This window comes from Diadema setosum, chromosome 15 (genome assembly GCF_964275005.1).
Source record: "Diadema setosum chromosome 15, eeDiaSeto1, whole genome shotgun sequence".
In the NCBI taxonomy this organism is placed as follows: Eukaryota; Metazoa; Echinodermata; class Echinoidea; order Diadematoida; family Diadematidae; genus Diadema; species Diadema setosum.
The window spans coordinates 18,219,162-18,235,621 of NC_092699.1; the positions used below are offsets into that span (position 1 = coordinate 18,219,162).

Sequence of the window (16,460 nt, forward strand, 5' to 3'; positions counted from 1 at the left end):
TTTTAAGGGTTTTTGTCGAGCCCACTGGAGGTGAGGGGAGACTAAGGGATTGCCTGCGGCGTCTGTCCGTCCATCCGTAACGCTACAAAAACTTAAATTACTTCGTACTGAGTGCTTCAATGTCAATCAAACTTGGATTGAAGCGTGTTTATGTGAAGTTACACCCGTCATGTTACCAAACAGGAAGGTAACCTTAAGGTCAAAGGTCATAGGCAGGGGTCAACGAACTTTAAGGGGCCAATGTTAAGTTTTTATGGCGCGTTTCGATTATGGCTCATAAATTTTGATTGGTATGTCCATTTGTGACAAAACTTGGATGGTAGGTGTCCCTTAGGGAGTTAAAGGTTACCATCAGGTCAAAGGTCACAAACAGGACATGAACTTTTAGGGGCCAATGTTAAGTTTTTACGGCGTGTTTCGATTGTGGCTCATAACTTTTGATTGGTATGTTCCGTTTGTGACCAAACGTAAATAGTAGGTGTCCCTTGGGGAGTTGAAGATCACCACAAGGTCAAAGGTCACAAACAGGGGTCAGCAAACTTTTAGGGGCCAATGATATGTTACGAAGCTCTTGTTGTAATAACACTTTGCCTTGACTCCACTTTATAACAATCAAAGTTAGATTTTTTTGTAATGAATCGGATGATTCATTACAAACCCATCGAAATAGTCCTGTCATCACAGCTTTGTGTAAATTTTATTTCTGCATCTTTGAGATATTTCTGTGCTATTACATTATGTAATAATAATGTAAACTTCCTGATGTTTTGATTTGAAGGACATGAAGCTTTGAATTGAATGAGACAAAGTTTTTTATGTATATATGTTTAGATTAGATATACTTGTCACACCTGATCAGCACAATTTCTTGTAAATGTTATTGTTGAGAAACATATAGACCATTTGCTCACAGGAGCTGGGAGTGTCAAATATCAACCCCATGGGGATTTACAGTGTTTCGCATGTGAGGTGTTAAGAGTTCCATTTGTAACGATGGGGTTGACCTTTTTCTGCGCCAGGGAGTTTGGACAGAGTGTACAATGCTCTGAGGTTTTCTGTGTCAATCTACACTGAAAGCATACCAAGGGTTAACCGTGTCTCTGCCAGGGACTTCTGACAGTGTGTGTATAATGCTATGGGGTTTTTCCTGTGCGAATCAGCAATCAAAGTTTAAAACATTTTTATGACAGGGACTTTGGACAGTGTGTACATTGCTATGTTTTTTGTTTTCTAAACAAATCAGAACTCGATTAAACAATTGTGCACATATTTGTTTCCTCTTCTACTCTATAGGAAGACTGGCATCAGAGAGGAGCCTTCTTTGACAGCATTGTTGGTGTGGCAGCGTATGTTGGCTGGCAAAGTTCCCTCATTCTTAAACCTCTACTTCAACAGGTGTGTCACACTAACCCATTGGCTACCAACCACAAAAATACCTGTCACTTTAAAAGTTTGCAGATTTTATTAATAGCACAGTCTTTTTTCCCCCCTTGTTAGCAATTATTCTTCCTTCAGTTATGTAAATACTTGGGAGTGTTATGTTGTAGCCATAATGTCAGTCAAATTGTACTGATTTCATGCATTTTGAGTTTGCTAATGTTCTACAGATAAATGGTGCTATATAAATTGTGTTCGTTATCATCGTCATCATCATCTGTAATCTTTTTGTAAATTTTAGACCATCATAAAAAGAGCGTGTTCTGCTTTCACCCTTTAATAAGATATTGTGTAAATATATGTATTTTGTATAATGTGTAATCCCATTGTAAGTTCATGTATTTCTGTATGTTGTTCAAATGTTGAAACAATACAAAAGATTGCCAAAGTATAAGATTTTGATGTTAATTGTTTTGTGTGTGTGGTGTGTGCTCCCATGCACCACAGGGGCTGACAGACAGTGAAGAACATGTGATCTGCAAGGCCTTGAAGTGTGTGACAGGACTGGTAGAGCTGGGTCTCCTTCAAAAACCAGCCCTGCTGGAAATGGCCAATGAGCTAGTCCCATATGTCTGTCATCCGGTAAGTACTTCATGCTAGTCCCATACCTTTGTTATTCTGTAAGTATTTCATCCTAGTCCCATATACCTTTGTTATTCTGTAAGTACTTCATGCAAGTCCCGTATTTTTGTCATCCTGTAACGCTGACTGCAGGTAATCGGAAGTATGTTCCCTGTCCATTGCAAGCCCCTTTTTGTTGTGCTTTCACGGCAAACAAGGGACAAATTTTATTTTGTATTTTAATGTGTTTTAATTTCTCTTTAGATTTCTTTCTTAATTTGATATTTTTGTCTAAAATTGCCTAGTACTTAGCTGCACACTAGAAAATGCTACGCTTTATAAGACCTTTATGCTCAGTGGGTCAAGATTATGATGTAGCCACACGCGGAGTTTGAATGTCCGTGACCATTTAGGCTTAACCTTTAATCACATGAAACTCTTCCTAACGTCTCCAGGTACCACTTTGTCATTTAAATACTGGGAAGCTAAGGCAATAAGCCAGTTCGGAGTTCCACTTTGCGCATGAGCAGAAACAAGGTCATTGATCCGTTTAATTCGGGCCAACAGGCATGTTGGTTTTTAAATTTACTGGGATAAGCATCTGTCATGTAATGATTATTCATGTAATCCTTATAAATGCCGCTTGCCAGCACATCCACCTGACAGCAAAAGTGGTATTTGGCAATATCAATAGAAAGAGATTGTCAATACATCCAATGCAAAATAATGAAATGGATGCTTTCTCAAGTGTGAATTGACAGATCATTCTGCTCATCTGGTCTACGCAAGTTTATTCTTTGTTTGAACGGGATTGATGAATCCCATAAATTGTTACGTAAAGCTTATGCATTATGTCGCTCTGAAAACGAGTGAAGTGCCCCTAACCAACTGAGAAAAAAGAAAGGTAATTGGTACCAATGTGCCCATGAGCTAACTCCGAACTGGCTTATTGTCTGAAATGTCTTTTATCTTTGTAAATATTCCCTGCAGGATCTATGGATCAGACAGGCCACTGTGGGCTTCATTGCGGCCATTGCCCGGTCCCTGGACATCGCCGATGTCCACTGCAACCTGACACCGCTGCTGACGCCATTTCTCAAGAAGCCCATCATTCAAATAGATAAAGAGGTGAGATGTATATATGGAAAGATGATCAATGCAATGTATGTGATACTGAAAGAAATTCATTTGCACCACATGTGTGGCTATGAGTGTACAGGATCACAAGAGAATCATGCAGCTCTGATATGCTCTTTCATGAGAGCAGTATTCACTGCATTGTGCTCTTTATTTGTTCCTATTATTTTTTCTTTCCTAGTCTTTTTTTTTTTTTTTTTGGGGGGGGGGGAATTCTGCGGCTGCATTTATCCTGTAATTGCAACGTTTATGGCCACTCCTCGCTAACAGAATGTCACATTTACATCTCCTCCCAGTAGACCATTGCTATTATGTATTCAAATTCTATGCATGCTTTTTTCAATGGCAAAATTAACGGCTCATGAAAGTCTCAATTACAAAAATATTGCTTGTACATTAGTCATGTCTAATTACCATGATAATGATTCTAATTTTCCATTGGCTTGATGTAAGTGATTTCAGATGTTTTGCTGCAGTATGTATACCTATAACTCTAATAACGGGTAGCATAATGATCTGATCATAAGCGTTACATAAGCAGTGTTGAAAATACCCAAGATGCCTAACATTTTACTGTTTTCTCCTGTCCTGCGATCAGGCCATTGTCATGAGCGTTTTGAAGAGCCCCGTCCCGCGATCCGTGTACGACTACATTTTGAGGTCGCCCATCATCATCGACTTCTTTGACAACCTGACTGATCGTCAGCTGATCCGAAACCTTTGCCGCCCGGGTCACAAGCCGGAGTACAACGAGCTGGAAATGGGTCAAATGGCTCAGGTAAACTAGGTTGATGTGAACCTGTCAGTGCTTGGACTTGTTTCACAGGCTTTACCTTATCTCTCCACCATAGAACAAATACAGTGGGAAAGGAATCAATATTGCTCCACATGATTTGATTTGAAGATTGCTGAAACAATTGTACTCCACACTAGAATTACCAGAAACTTAAGTACTCTTTGTGGTTAAATATGTAGATATTTTCCTGATAACCCCATTCAGATTTTTTTCTTAATTCAGTTTGTTATGAAATGGGTGTGTTCTTGTTTTCTCATGATTTATGTGTGTGCATGTGTATGTGTCATGTAATGGAATAGCATACACTTTTTTTTCTGTAGTGCTGAATATATCAGATTTGCACTACAAGGTTTATCTGTCCAGATGTAAACATGTAACTTAACCCTGATGTGTCAACACTGATATGGATGGCCTCCACCCCTTTTTAGATAGCTCCTTGTTTATAAACAGTAGTAATTTTCAGTTTGGAAGTTAACTGGGCATTGACATTATCATAGTTTCTGGATTCAGATATCATTTTTAATCATGGCCAAGCATAAATTGTGGAATGGAAGTTTCTTCCAAGGCTGTCAAATACACTTGTGTTATGTCCATGTAAAGCTATTGTAATCTCTGTGCGGTACAATTATTGTTTATTTGTGTAATTCCTGTGTCACTAGGTATCAAAAACACTGGTATTTGTCAATTTTTAACTGGTGTAATCTCCATGTTGTAAGTGTTTGCCAGTGTATTATCAAGTGTCCTAAGGTGTCAAAAATCATCCATGTGATGCTACTGTAGTCTATGGGACTAAGTCTTTGTATCTGCATCATGCTTCTCTTTGACTAGCTGCTGAGGAAGCTTCAGAATCAAGGAATGATGGAAGAAGATGAAGACAAACTCCTTTATCTCAGGGATCTCATGTTGAAGCTGTCTAAGGCAAAGTCAGGGTGAGTGTTTTATTTTATCTCATAAAATGGTTCTCAGAAATCTGCAATTTGATTGGCTGATTGCCATGTACAATGTTTTCACTGTCTATCTATCTACAAGTATCTATCTATCTTTCTATCTGTCTATCAGTCTATCTATCTATCTATCTATCTATCTATCTATCTATCTATTTTTCTGTGTGGCTATCTACACATATGTAATACATTTGTTGACTATTATATAAAAATGGTTAGATCATGTATCTATCTGTCTCTGACATTCCTTTTGTTTTTTTTTTTTTTGTGTTTCTCTTGATATCTATCATTGCCTTTGATCCATATCCAACATCTATCATTCAATTCACATATCAGGCTACAGAATGTTTATGTAAATCTACTTGCACATGCATGCAGTTATCTGATCATATGTGAATATATACATCATATCTGTCAGTCAGCATTCACTACATTCTATTACTATCAGGGGGGCATTTCATGAAGGAACTTGTCGGATAAAATGTCCGACAAGTCAATCATATTCGACAAGTTCAGAGAAATCAGCCAATCAGACTAAACAATCTCTCAAAACTTGTCGGATATAATTGACTTGTCAGATATTTCATCCGACAAGTTCCTTCATGAAATGCCCCCCTGGTCATCATAAACCCAAGACTGTTAAATGATAAGTAGCAGAAGACAAGGCATAGATAAATAACAAGAATGCATTTAGAAAGCTGACCAGACTTTTGTGCTTCTGCTGTGTGTGTACTTCACTCAGGATGGTAGATCTACAACCACCATCGCCCTCCCCCCACAACCCCTTCAACCCAGGCCAGGTCAACCTCAGTGTGCACCACACTACCCAAATGAACCACGCTGACCTTATCAAGCCACCGGACCTCAGGTCAGAGGTCGCAGACAAGGCCCAGACCAAGAAGACCAAGAAGAAACAGAGCCATGCAGATCCAGCAATGGTGAGCATTGGCTTTATTGGAGACTTTTAAAAGTTGCTGGGTGAAATGCAGTTGCAGGCTTGTAGAGAGGTGGTCAACATCATTTTGATAAGTTGTCTACAGCTGTAGTCTTGGATGTGTATTTACATAAAATGCTATGTCTTTACTACTCTGCCTGGGTATGTTAACCCGTTGAGGATGGGCTGATTTTGCTTCAACATACATTTCCCATAGACACTTGCCCGAGTGTACTCGGGACTCGTCCTCAACGGGATAACGGGCAATATAGGTAAGTGTATAAAGTTTTGCAAGTGTATTGAGAAGTCCGATCTTTATGACTGTTTGATTAAGCTATCATTCTGTTAGATGTTTATTCTATTGTGAACATGTTCACGGAAGTTCCTAGAGAATTATTACTCAAGTAACCTACAGTTGTATTTGGACAATGTGTGTTATGTTTTTAGTGTGTGATGAATATAGAATATTTGTAGGTTGAAAAAAAAAAAGTGTTTTCATGTAGATGTTATTAAACATCAGTATTGTATTGATGTGATATTGGAAATGCATTGATGACACATCAATTTCAAATTCTGTGTTTGGTTTGCTTGCTTTTTCTCTCTGATGCAATGTATTTATGACAAGAACTTGATGTCTCTATTGAGTATGTAGCTATTGAAAATATCTTTATTAGAACATAGACAAGATTGATTGTTTATGAGATATTATTTCTACCATTTCCTATCATGTAGAATGAGGAGTGGCGAAGCATGTTTGGAACGACAGCTGACCCCAAACCCCCCAAGGCTTCCCAGCAGACTTCCGTGAACACTCAGCCCCTCCCCCACCAACCAGGGAGCGAGATGCCCCTCCCTCACGCCCCAGTGCAGCGCACCCCCTCCCAGCCTCAACTCCAGACCAAAGTTCCCGCCCAAGGGCAGACGCCCCCTCCCGCACAGGTGCAACAGACCCAGCTGTCAAGGCAACAGTCGGCTCCGCCGGGCCAGCAGGTGCAGGACCCATCCTCGCCAGATTCAAAGTCAAAGACAGTGGCGCCAAGACAAGCCCCACCCCAGCAGCCCGCATCCTCTCCTGTGAGTGTGAAGCAGGGCTCCCCCACCAAAGGGGAGGTAACCGAGAGGGGAGCAAAGGGGCTGTCAGCCAATGAGCCCATCAGCATGTCACAGCTGCAGGCAGCAGCGGAGGGGGTTCCACTCAAAAAGCCTGTTCAGGAGACTAAGCAACCTGTATCTCATCGTAAGTTATATAGAGACTGGAGTTTTACCACTAACATTAATTAGTGCATAGCAATGCAAGGATATACAGACAAATCAAACAGATAGATCTTCAAAGAAGACTTAAGTGTATATTTTTGTTTAGGAGATTTGACATAATGCAATTAGAAGATCATTCCCAAGCTTTGGGCATGTGAGTGAAGATGCTTGACTGCATTAGCAGTATTTAGTTCAGGGCTGGCGGAGCATTTTCAAAAGTGGGGGGGGGGGGGAGCAAAAGCAAAAAAAAAGGGGGGTTTTCAGCTCATCTTTCCCCTACTCCACTTCCGGGTTTCTTCAGCTGACAAGCAAAAAAACAAAACAAAATAAAACCAGAAAAAAAGGTCCTCAGCTCATCTCTCCCCTTCCACTTCCGGGTTTCTTCAGCTGACATGCAAAAAAATTTTTAAAAATAAAAATAAAAGGGGGGATCTCCAGTGCAAAAACATAACCTTAACGTGCTCACACTTTAAGATCTCTATCTATTTCTTTTTAATGCCACTTACGTACAGTGTACTTCCGGGTTAGAAAAAGTGGGGGCCCAAAGTGATGACACCTTATGTATTCCTTTGTATGGTGCACACAAAGTGGGGGGCCCCGAGCTCTGGATGATTTTACTACACACTCCTGTGGGAACTGCTCTTTCTTTCCTACTTTTGAGCCAAATCATCCCTATTTTTCAGTCGGAAAGGTTGGGAGGTCTGTATATAGGTATTATGATATTCCTGATGAACCCCATCCATGTAGGTACACAACTCTATAACAGTACCCCATTGAGTTCTTCAGTCATGAGGACATTCAGCCAATTGCCATATGTTTGATTTGCAGTGCAAGTGTCTCCTTGCCTCTTGAATCTTCGAAACCTGGTGACCAGGAAGAGGGATCAGTATGCCACCAACATCATGCGCAAGATGCTGATCCACGACACCACCTTCAATGCCAAGGCACCCCAGTCGTCATGGAAACCCAGGGGTCTTCTTGTTGCTCATCTACATGAACACAAAGGAGCTGTGAACAGGTCTGCTATTATTATTGTTTCATCATCATCATCATCACTATCATTACTATCATTGTCAGCAATATCATCATTATCTTCATCATCATTATATTGTTATCATCATCATTGTCACTATCAACACCATTGTTATAATCATCATTAGTTTTGATACCAATAGTAATGAGAATATCAATGTTAGTTTTATCATTAGTGTATTGCTTCTATTACTACAACTTCTTCTCTACTTGCTAATTCAGCTTCTGTAATCTCCATGGTCATAAACCAGGAAAGGTCTTGATCATGTTTGCTTTAATTGTGCCCAACTGTGATCAACTTGTATGCACTTATTTACTCTAAGACCAGAAACATTCACTCGCTTGAAAATTTCATGTATTGGAGCCGACAGCCTTTTGTTGCGGCATGAAACTTTCGCATGTTAATACTTGCTTCAATGCATTGCATGGGCAAATCCTTTTGCATGCAATTTCCTTTCCCAAATCTTGGCTCTTGGTGAAATTTGCGTAAGTTTTATGCATGTAAAAATTTCTGGTTTTACAGTAACTGTTGTTCACAGTTGGTTGTACAGTCATCTTATCTTCTATAATGTCCATTGTCACAGATTGCAGGTAAGCCATGACCACGCCCTCTTCACCACCTGCTCCGATGACGGCACCGTCAAGGTGTGGGACTGCACGAAGCTGCTCGGCAAGGCCAACACCAACAAGTCCCGGCAGACCTACAACCGGCAGGCGGGGAAGATCAAGACCCTGACCTTCTGTCAGTCCAAACACAGTATTGCTTCTGGGTCAGATGATGGATCAATACATGTCAACAGGTGATGCATGCATTTTAAATCTTGTTCCCCAAGCATTCCCGTACTACAAGCTTTAGTACATCAGTTGGTTATATGTGAGTGTTCCTTCTTGAATGTGTGCAGTGTCCTAATTCTCGCTATCGCCAATGACGTAAAAAGTACCCGGATGTTGATTGAAGCGTCATTTACGGTGCATTATGGGATAGTCCGGTAGCAAAGTCACTTCCGTTCGTACGCGCGTGATACGTGACTAATGCTATTTACACACACAACCGACCGTATTCTACGTGTACTTCCTGTTTTCTCGACTTGAATTACAGCTTTAATATGATTTGAAATTTCTCCATTCTTAAGAAAATGCTGTTAAGTCGACTATTGGTTGTTGCTGCGAAGCTGCCTTGTGTTGTTCGCACGACAATAAGTGAAAAAAATCTGCAGAAATAGGACCCTTACTGGCATGCGAGACGTGACGTGGCCGCTTGGGTGAAGTTTGCGGGGTGACTCCACAGCGCAGTACGTGCATGCGTGACTTACTAGTAGTGGTAGTCTAGGTAGTAGGCCTAGTGCCTACGTACATTGTACGTACTGTACTTACTTGGAAGAAGTTGCTTCGGAGACAGTATAAGTTCGAGATCACTGTTCGTTCCCAATTGTATTCGCGACATTTCAACAAAGAACAAATAAAAAAAAAAAGATGGGCATTCTATGACGATATCCAGGTGGGTGAATATTTTCCAGCATATTTTCAGCGTATGCAGAGTTGACTGATCTGTGATGTGCACATCGATCGCATGATCAAGCAGTACGCTGTATCGGTACGTGTTAGCTTATGCGCTGCGTGCAGTGGTGCATGCTAATGCAAGGCCGGCCGGCGGCGGCGGGGACTCGACTACAGTGTACGAGTATGACAGGCCTGGCCACTCGCTGGCTCGGGCGGTACAGCCGCCTAATACTGTACTAGTATCCGTGGTCGGCGCGGCGCTATAGGTAAGGTACACATACGCGCACGCTAGCGTTGTGCAAATTATGCTCCGCGCCGGAAGTGCCCTTGCTACCAAGTGCACTAAATCTTGACGAAAAAGCCACATCCGGGTACTTTTTACGTCATTGGCGATAGCGAGAATTTACTTGAATGGCACACCACCCATGATGTATGAGAAACTTTTATGTCAAACAGAGGCCATTTGCCATTTGACTGCAATTGTTGTGTTGTCTGGATAAGGATGGGTTATTTATTTTTTTTTTTTTTCATTTATCTATTCTCCACTCATGACAAGGATTGCCCTACTTCAGTCATATGCCTAGAAGTTAATTCCTTTAAAACAATTTTCTTTCTTTACAACAGGATAGATTCATCACCTCATCGCTTCATGCCGCTGGACAAGCGAGAACTTGATATCGCAAAGGAAGGGGTGCCCGTTGACCTTGCCCATTTTGACACAGGTCCGCAATCTGTCCTAGTCTATGCCACATCCCAGGGCTACCTCGTCGGGTGGGATCTTCGCTCGCCGAATGAAGCCTTCCGATTATGTAATGAGCAGAGGCACGGTAAGTTTGACTGCTGATATAATTTCTCAATTCAAACTTGGATTTGTGAATTGTAGGTGGTTGTAATGCTGCTTTGTGCTTTGGGAGCAAGTTCATATACTTTTTGAAGAAGTCCTCCTTCTGTGCTTGTTACCATTTGGTCTGTTATGTATTGCAAATAAATCCAATCAGTTCAGACACACATAGCACTTATAATCAGCATGACGTTATTATTCATGAATAAACGGAGAAATTCTCTTTTAAATCATACCAAATCAAGTCTCTATGTCTTGACATTAAATCAAACTCCAGACCTTTGTAATGGTCCTCAAATTTTTGTTGCATGTCAGCTTTATTCTGTTTGACACATAATTCTAACTGGGCTATTTGAGACCAAGTTTTTACTGAGGGGGGGGTCAATTTGACCCCCCCTTCAGATCTCGGCTGTCAATCGCGCGATCACCGCAAAATTTTGCCTGAAGATAGAGCTGGATGTCAACTACAAGATTACATGGTCATACAATAGAAAAATATTGCCTTTCTATTTTTAATAAATTAATTATGCAAATTTGTGCATGAAATCATATTTTCACCTATAACTCCATTAAAAAGACTGAAGGATTGCTAAATTTTTGTGTCAGAATTCCTCAAGACACATCAAACAATTTGCGTGTTAAAAAAATAGCACAATCGAAATCAATTTCATTTGTTTTTTTATTGTTTTGTTAATTTCTTATGTATTTTATTGTTTTTTCGACCTTTTGTTTTCTATTGTTTTTTGGCCAAAATTTGTTGCAGGCACTTTTTCAGGCTTATCTACACTAGAATTGATTAATTCTAATGGTTAAAAGTTGAAATAATGTAATTTATATCAGTTTAACCAAAAAACACAATTTGCATTGGATTTGCACACGATATCATGAATTTGAGCTGTTTTTTGGTTGACATGCATATGCAAAACATAATGTAACTTCAAAACAGTGCACCCGGACGTCGCAAATTTGGTCTCAAAATATGCGGGAGACTTCAATGAAAAAAGTCGTGAAATGACGCGGCAAAATCTTTGCGCGTTGCGAAATCTTGGCGCGAAACGTCGAGGGGGGTCAATTTGACCCCCCCCCCCCCAGTTAGAATAGGGTTAACTTATGTTGATGCAAAATGACTCAATCCAGTCTATTCATATCAAATCAAATCAAATATTTTCAGGTCTGATCACCTCCTTTGTGGTGGACCCCCAGCAGTGCTGGATGGCAGTGGGTACCACCAATGGAAGCCATGTCTGTTGGGACATGAGGTTTCAGCTACCAATCACTACGGTGCAACACCCATCAGGTGAGTGTGCGTGTCCTTGATACTCTTTGATTGTAAAGCAGGGGCGCTGTGGCATAGTGGATAAGACTCCCGACTCCCAATTGGAGGACCCCAGTTCGATTCCCACCCAATGCTTATGTCTTTGGACAAGATGTTTTTACCCACAGTGTCCCTCTCGACCCAGGTGTATAAATGGGTATCTGGCAACGCCTGGGCAATAATGATGGCAGCGCCCTCTGGTAGAGCAGTTGCAACATTAAAGAGGCTACCCTGGATAGTTATAGTTTTATTATTCTTGTAAAGCCATCCTGACACTTTCATGAATATGGGTTTGCGAAGGTATGAACATTGGCACATACTATCTCATGGCAATGAGTGAAACATACGCGGCAACATGCAGGAGGATACTGGCCAGTGTGATCAGTGCGTAAAATGAATGACAAAACTTTCACCATATTCAAAATTTTGGCTTGACTGAATTTTGGCCAACTTTTGTGAACCCTTCATGAACAACAATGCACAAGCTACATGTGCACCAACTAGCTGTTACAGCATGTATTATACAACACCTAAAAAGAATGTAGCCATCCAGTTAGTCGATTGCCCATCACGTGACATTCAGTTACAAGTATCATCGCACGCTGTGGCACTATGACCTTTATACATAATGTTTCTTGGTTCGGTCAGTCACTAGTATTATAGACATGACATGCTTGATTTCTTATGTGGCATGATTCTGTCAGTTGTTCCACAATACAGCCACTGCTGTTGTCCAAATATTGGGTGAAAAAACAATTTCTTATCCCTCTTAAAATAGGTGTATGTTGGAAATAATGCTGCGATATTGTCCCATTAAAATGATGTTGCCGAATATCCTAGTCTGAGTGAATTCTTTGTGTGCCACACTCCCATGCCAGACCAGAGTCGATGGCTTTGTCATGTTTGCTCAAATGCACAGCTATGTGCAAACTGACCAATAAATGGCAATATGCCACGGTATACTGAAAGCATCAAAGCCATAGCTTTGTCATGAAATGAACATCACAGCAAAAACTGCAATTTTGTCTACAACTTTGCTATGCTACATTTCCAGCATAAATACATGTACTTCTACAAAAAGTTACATGAATTTGAAAAGCAGAATGTTTTCCTAAAGTGTTCAAAAACAATGTCAGGCACTATCGGCCATTGCACACAAAGAGTTCATAGTGGCAACTGTATCTCATAATTCTTTGCGTGCAGGTGCGTTGGTGAGGAGAGTGCGTCTACACCCCAGCCAGCAGTCCTGGGTCATATCAGCGGTGCAAGGAAACAATGAGGTTTCCATGTGGGATATGGAAACAGGGGCACGTCAGTTCACCCTCTGGGCCAGCCCACACCCACCCCTGTCTCAGACACAGGTACATACACACAAACAAACAAACACACACACACATTATACATATGCGACATTCATTCATTCATTCATTCATTCATTCATTCATTCATTCATTCATTCATTCATTCATTCATTCATTCATTCATTCATTCATTCATTCATTCATTCATTCATTCATTCATTCATTCATTCATTCATTCATTCATTCATTCATTCATTCATTCTTCATTCATTCATTCATTCATTCATTCATTCATTCATGTTTTGTTGGTCTATGATGGGACATGGAAATTTTGTTTCCATTGACAGTTGTACGATAACCATGACAATACATACACATGCATCTCACATCACAATTACATATCTCACTAAAAGTTACAAGATACATGTATGTGTACATTCATGAAAATACAGTGTGTGCACACATGTACTTTCACAAGCACTTGCACACATACACACAAACATTCATATATACCCTACATATATATATATATATATATATAAACATACATAAATGCATGCACTTATTGATTTATATGTATTAAGGAACAAGAGTAACAACAAAAAGAGTAGATTTTGTTCAATTTTTGTCACTTCCCATGATAAAAGCACTCAGCAAGCTTACAATAGTTTACAATAATGTTACAGTAGGATTATTAGGCCCACCTGCTCCAATAGAATTTATGTTCATCATGTTCTAATTGATTAATTAGTAATCCGTGAATAAAGCTGAATAATGCTAGCCATACTGGATATGTTGCTCTTTAGAGTTCATGTGCATGAATGGGATATGAGAACCATCAGTAAATGCTTATTGGTTTTGTTCTCACTGCTGTTTTATACTTTGATCATTTCTCTCTCCATAAACCCACTCCAGACCTCTCAGCAGGCGATCCACGCCCTCTACTGCATTCCCTCCATCGAATTCCAGCCGTGCTTCCTGACAGCTGGATCAGACCAGAGGATTAGATACTGGAATCCCAGTAACCCTCAGCAGTCGGGCATCATCGCTGGTTCAATCAACGACCCCGTCACTCAGCCCGTCATCTCATACAAGTAAGACCCCTGATGTGCCTCTGCCATAGAAGTATGCGTTCGAGCGCTCTCCCAAAGCGAACCGAACTGCATGGTACCCGCGCCAGATGAGCACTTGAATGCTCCTAAAGTGTACCATACCGAACGGAACTGAGCCAAAAGTGGACCACCTCCCAATGTGTGCCAAAAGTGGTCCAAACGTGTGGCAAAAGTTTGCGTGTGGAGAATGAGCCTAACACCCACATACGTCAGAATGCAAAGATATCATTTTTCTTGTATGGGACATCAGTAAGTAGTTTAAGTGTGCCAGGTAAATGACCCTGTGGCTACAGAATGCGTGTCCTGCTCTAAAAATAACTCATGACATACGCTTTCTCCACAGCTAGAGCACTCAAATCTAGCACCATTTGGTACGGTTTGCTTTCATTCACTTTTGAGTGCTCAAACACACCCTCTGTCTTAACCCATTGAGGACCTGCTGATTTTCTTGTAACATTCATTTCCCATAGACACCTGTCCAAGTGTACTCGGGACTGCCACAGTCTTCAATAGGTTAAAAGTCTGGTCTTAGATATGTTGTAACGATCTGAGTACTGTAAAAGTTTTTTTTTTTTTTTTTTTTTTTGCGTCGAGTTGGATAAATGAATTTTGCATTTTTATAATTTCGTGAAATCAAAGAAATAAAATATCATTTCATATTACAAGCAAATACATTTGTGTGCTTTTGTTCTTGCGCTAGTTTCATGTCACATGAAATGTGTGGCTTTCTGTTTCTTCAGGAGTAGTGCAGACCTGCAAAATGTTTGAAAGTGTTTCCCTCAACTCTTGTGCCTAATTCTGTCTGCTTTCAGTCACCGTGTCATCGATGGGACTGAGGTCATCGTGGAGACCTACGGCAAGCAACGTGGAGCGGCCGTCGCTCCCGCATCGCCATCATCGTCGTCGTCCAGCGACGAGAACCAGAGACGGAGCGCCGAGCAGGTTCCCGTGGGTCACAAGGACGTCATCACCGACATGGGCGTGTTCCAGATCTCACCCACCAGCAACGCCCTCGTCACATGCTCTAGAGATGGTGTCGTCAAGATTTGGAAGTAGAAAGGGGAGCAAGATGTGGCAACCATCGGACATTCACATCACGTGGCAATATATGTCTATCAATAGCATTCCAGGATGTACATAATTTCGAAAATTAGAGTTACAAATATTGGGACATTGCACTGACAATTTCTATGTGTTAAAAAAAAAAAAGAAAACAAAGCACTTGCCCCACCATGGATTATGCTTCCACTGTAGATGGAGCATAGCTCTGAGTGTGCCCACTCCGATCTTCTGCCAAAATGCATGTGCAATGTTGCTTTCGTGAGAGGCATGTAGTTGTAAGAGTGCTGATCAAGAACACACAATCAGAACACACATCAAGCAAGCATAATTCTAATGTTAGAAGAATGTGTCTCACCCTAAACATAATTACCCATGAATTGCTTGCAGGCATCTGCATTTTCCAAAGATTCAAGGATGGAATTCCTTCTGATGTGTCCAGCATTCTCTCCTTCTTCTCTTACCCGTAAAATGGTTTTATGCAAGAGAGAAAATGGCCAGACAGAAATTGGTGCAAAATACAAAACAAATTCAGGTTCAACTAAAATTGTCTCTAAGTGCAGTATAGATATTCTAATTGCATGTACACAATACTTTGACTTTAACCATGAATGTGAGTACCATACCCTTGTCATTTAATCCCTCTATTCAAGTTGGCCTTCACGGAATATTTTTGCTTTTTTTTTTTTTTTGTTCTTTTCCTTTTTGCAAATTTCACTCTGGTGAACTAGTGCATTAATAAGAATGAGAAGACACATTATATAATTACACACAGGAATGTTCTTATCTGCATCATATACATGTGCAAAGCTCTCTTAGAATATTTCCAGTGGGAAAAAAAAGGAAGTTGCACAAAATTTTGCACTTATACAATATTTGATATTGACATGCAAGTCAGCTTTTCTGTCACATATGGTGAGGGAACATAAATCAGCTACAGCAGTGCACAAGTATCATTACCAGGTTTGGAAGTGGCCATGAGCCTGTCTTAGACATGCTCTAGAAGAAAATGGAGATTTTAAAACCTTTTTGGAATGCTATGGTCGGTCCATGGCTCTTCAGACCAAATATGAGACTGTTATAGTATGAATTTAAAACACTTGAATGTTTTCTGTATCTAGGGTGTAAGTTTTTAATTCTTTTTTTTTCAAAGTTTTTTTAGTTATTTATTTACCCAACACAATTTGCTCAGAGCGTAATTCTAACACGTGATAACTTGGCATTCAGGTAATTATTA

The 16,460-nt window shown here is 40.5% G+C and overlaps 1 protein-coding gene across 1 annotated transcript in view; it reads left to right on the forward strand.

The window, feature by feature from the left end:
- Window positions 1–15,891, forward strand: part of LOC140238433 (phosphoinositide 3-kinase regulatory subunit 4-like) — a 29,213-nt gene extending 13,322 nt beyond the window's left edge. Inside the window, exons 15-28 of the mRNA XM_072318339.1 lie at window positions 1,294–1,395; window positions 1,885–2,019; window positions 2,989–3,126; window positions 3,734–3,913; window positions 4,760–4,860; window positions 5,618–5,813; window positions 6,542–7,046; window positions 7,892–8,081; window positions 8,680–8,895; window positions 10,220–10,422; window positions 11,608–11,733; window positions 12,955–13,112; window positions 13,968–14,146; window positions 14,977–15,891. Of these exons, the coding sequence (XP_072174440.1) occupies window positions 1,294–1,395; window positions 1,885–2,019; window positions 2,989–3,126; window positions 3,734–3,913; window positions 4,760–4,860; window positions 5,618–5,813; window positions 6,542–7,046; window positions 7,892–8,081; window positions 8,680–8,895; window positions 10,220–10,422; window positions 11,608–11,733; window positions 12,955–13,112; window positions 13,968–14,146; window positions 14,977–15,220 (2,673 nt within the window). The 3' untranslated portion in view covers window positions 15,221–15,891. The remainder of the gene's footprint in view (window positions 1–1,293; window positions 1,396–1,884; window positions 2,020–2,988; window positions 3,127–3,733; window positions 3,914–4,759; window positions 4,861–5,617; window positions 5,814–6,541; window positions 7,047–7,891; window positions 8,082–8,679; window positions 8,896–10,219; window positions 10,423–11,607; window positions 11,734–12,954; window positions 13,113–13,967; window positions 14,147–14,976) is intronic.
- The last annotated feature ends 569 nt before the right edge of the window (window positions 15,892–16,460 follow it).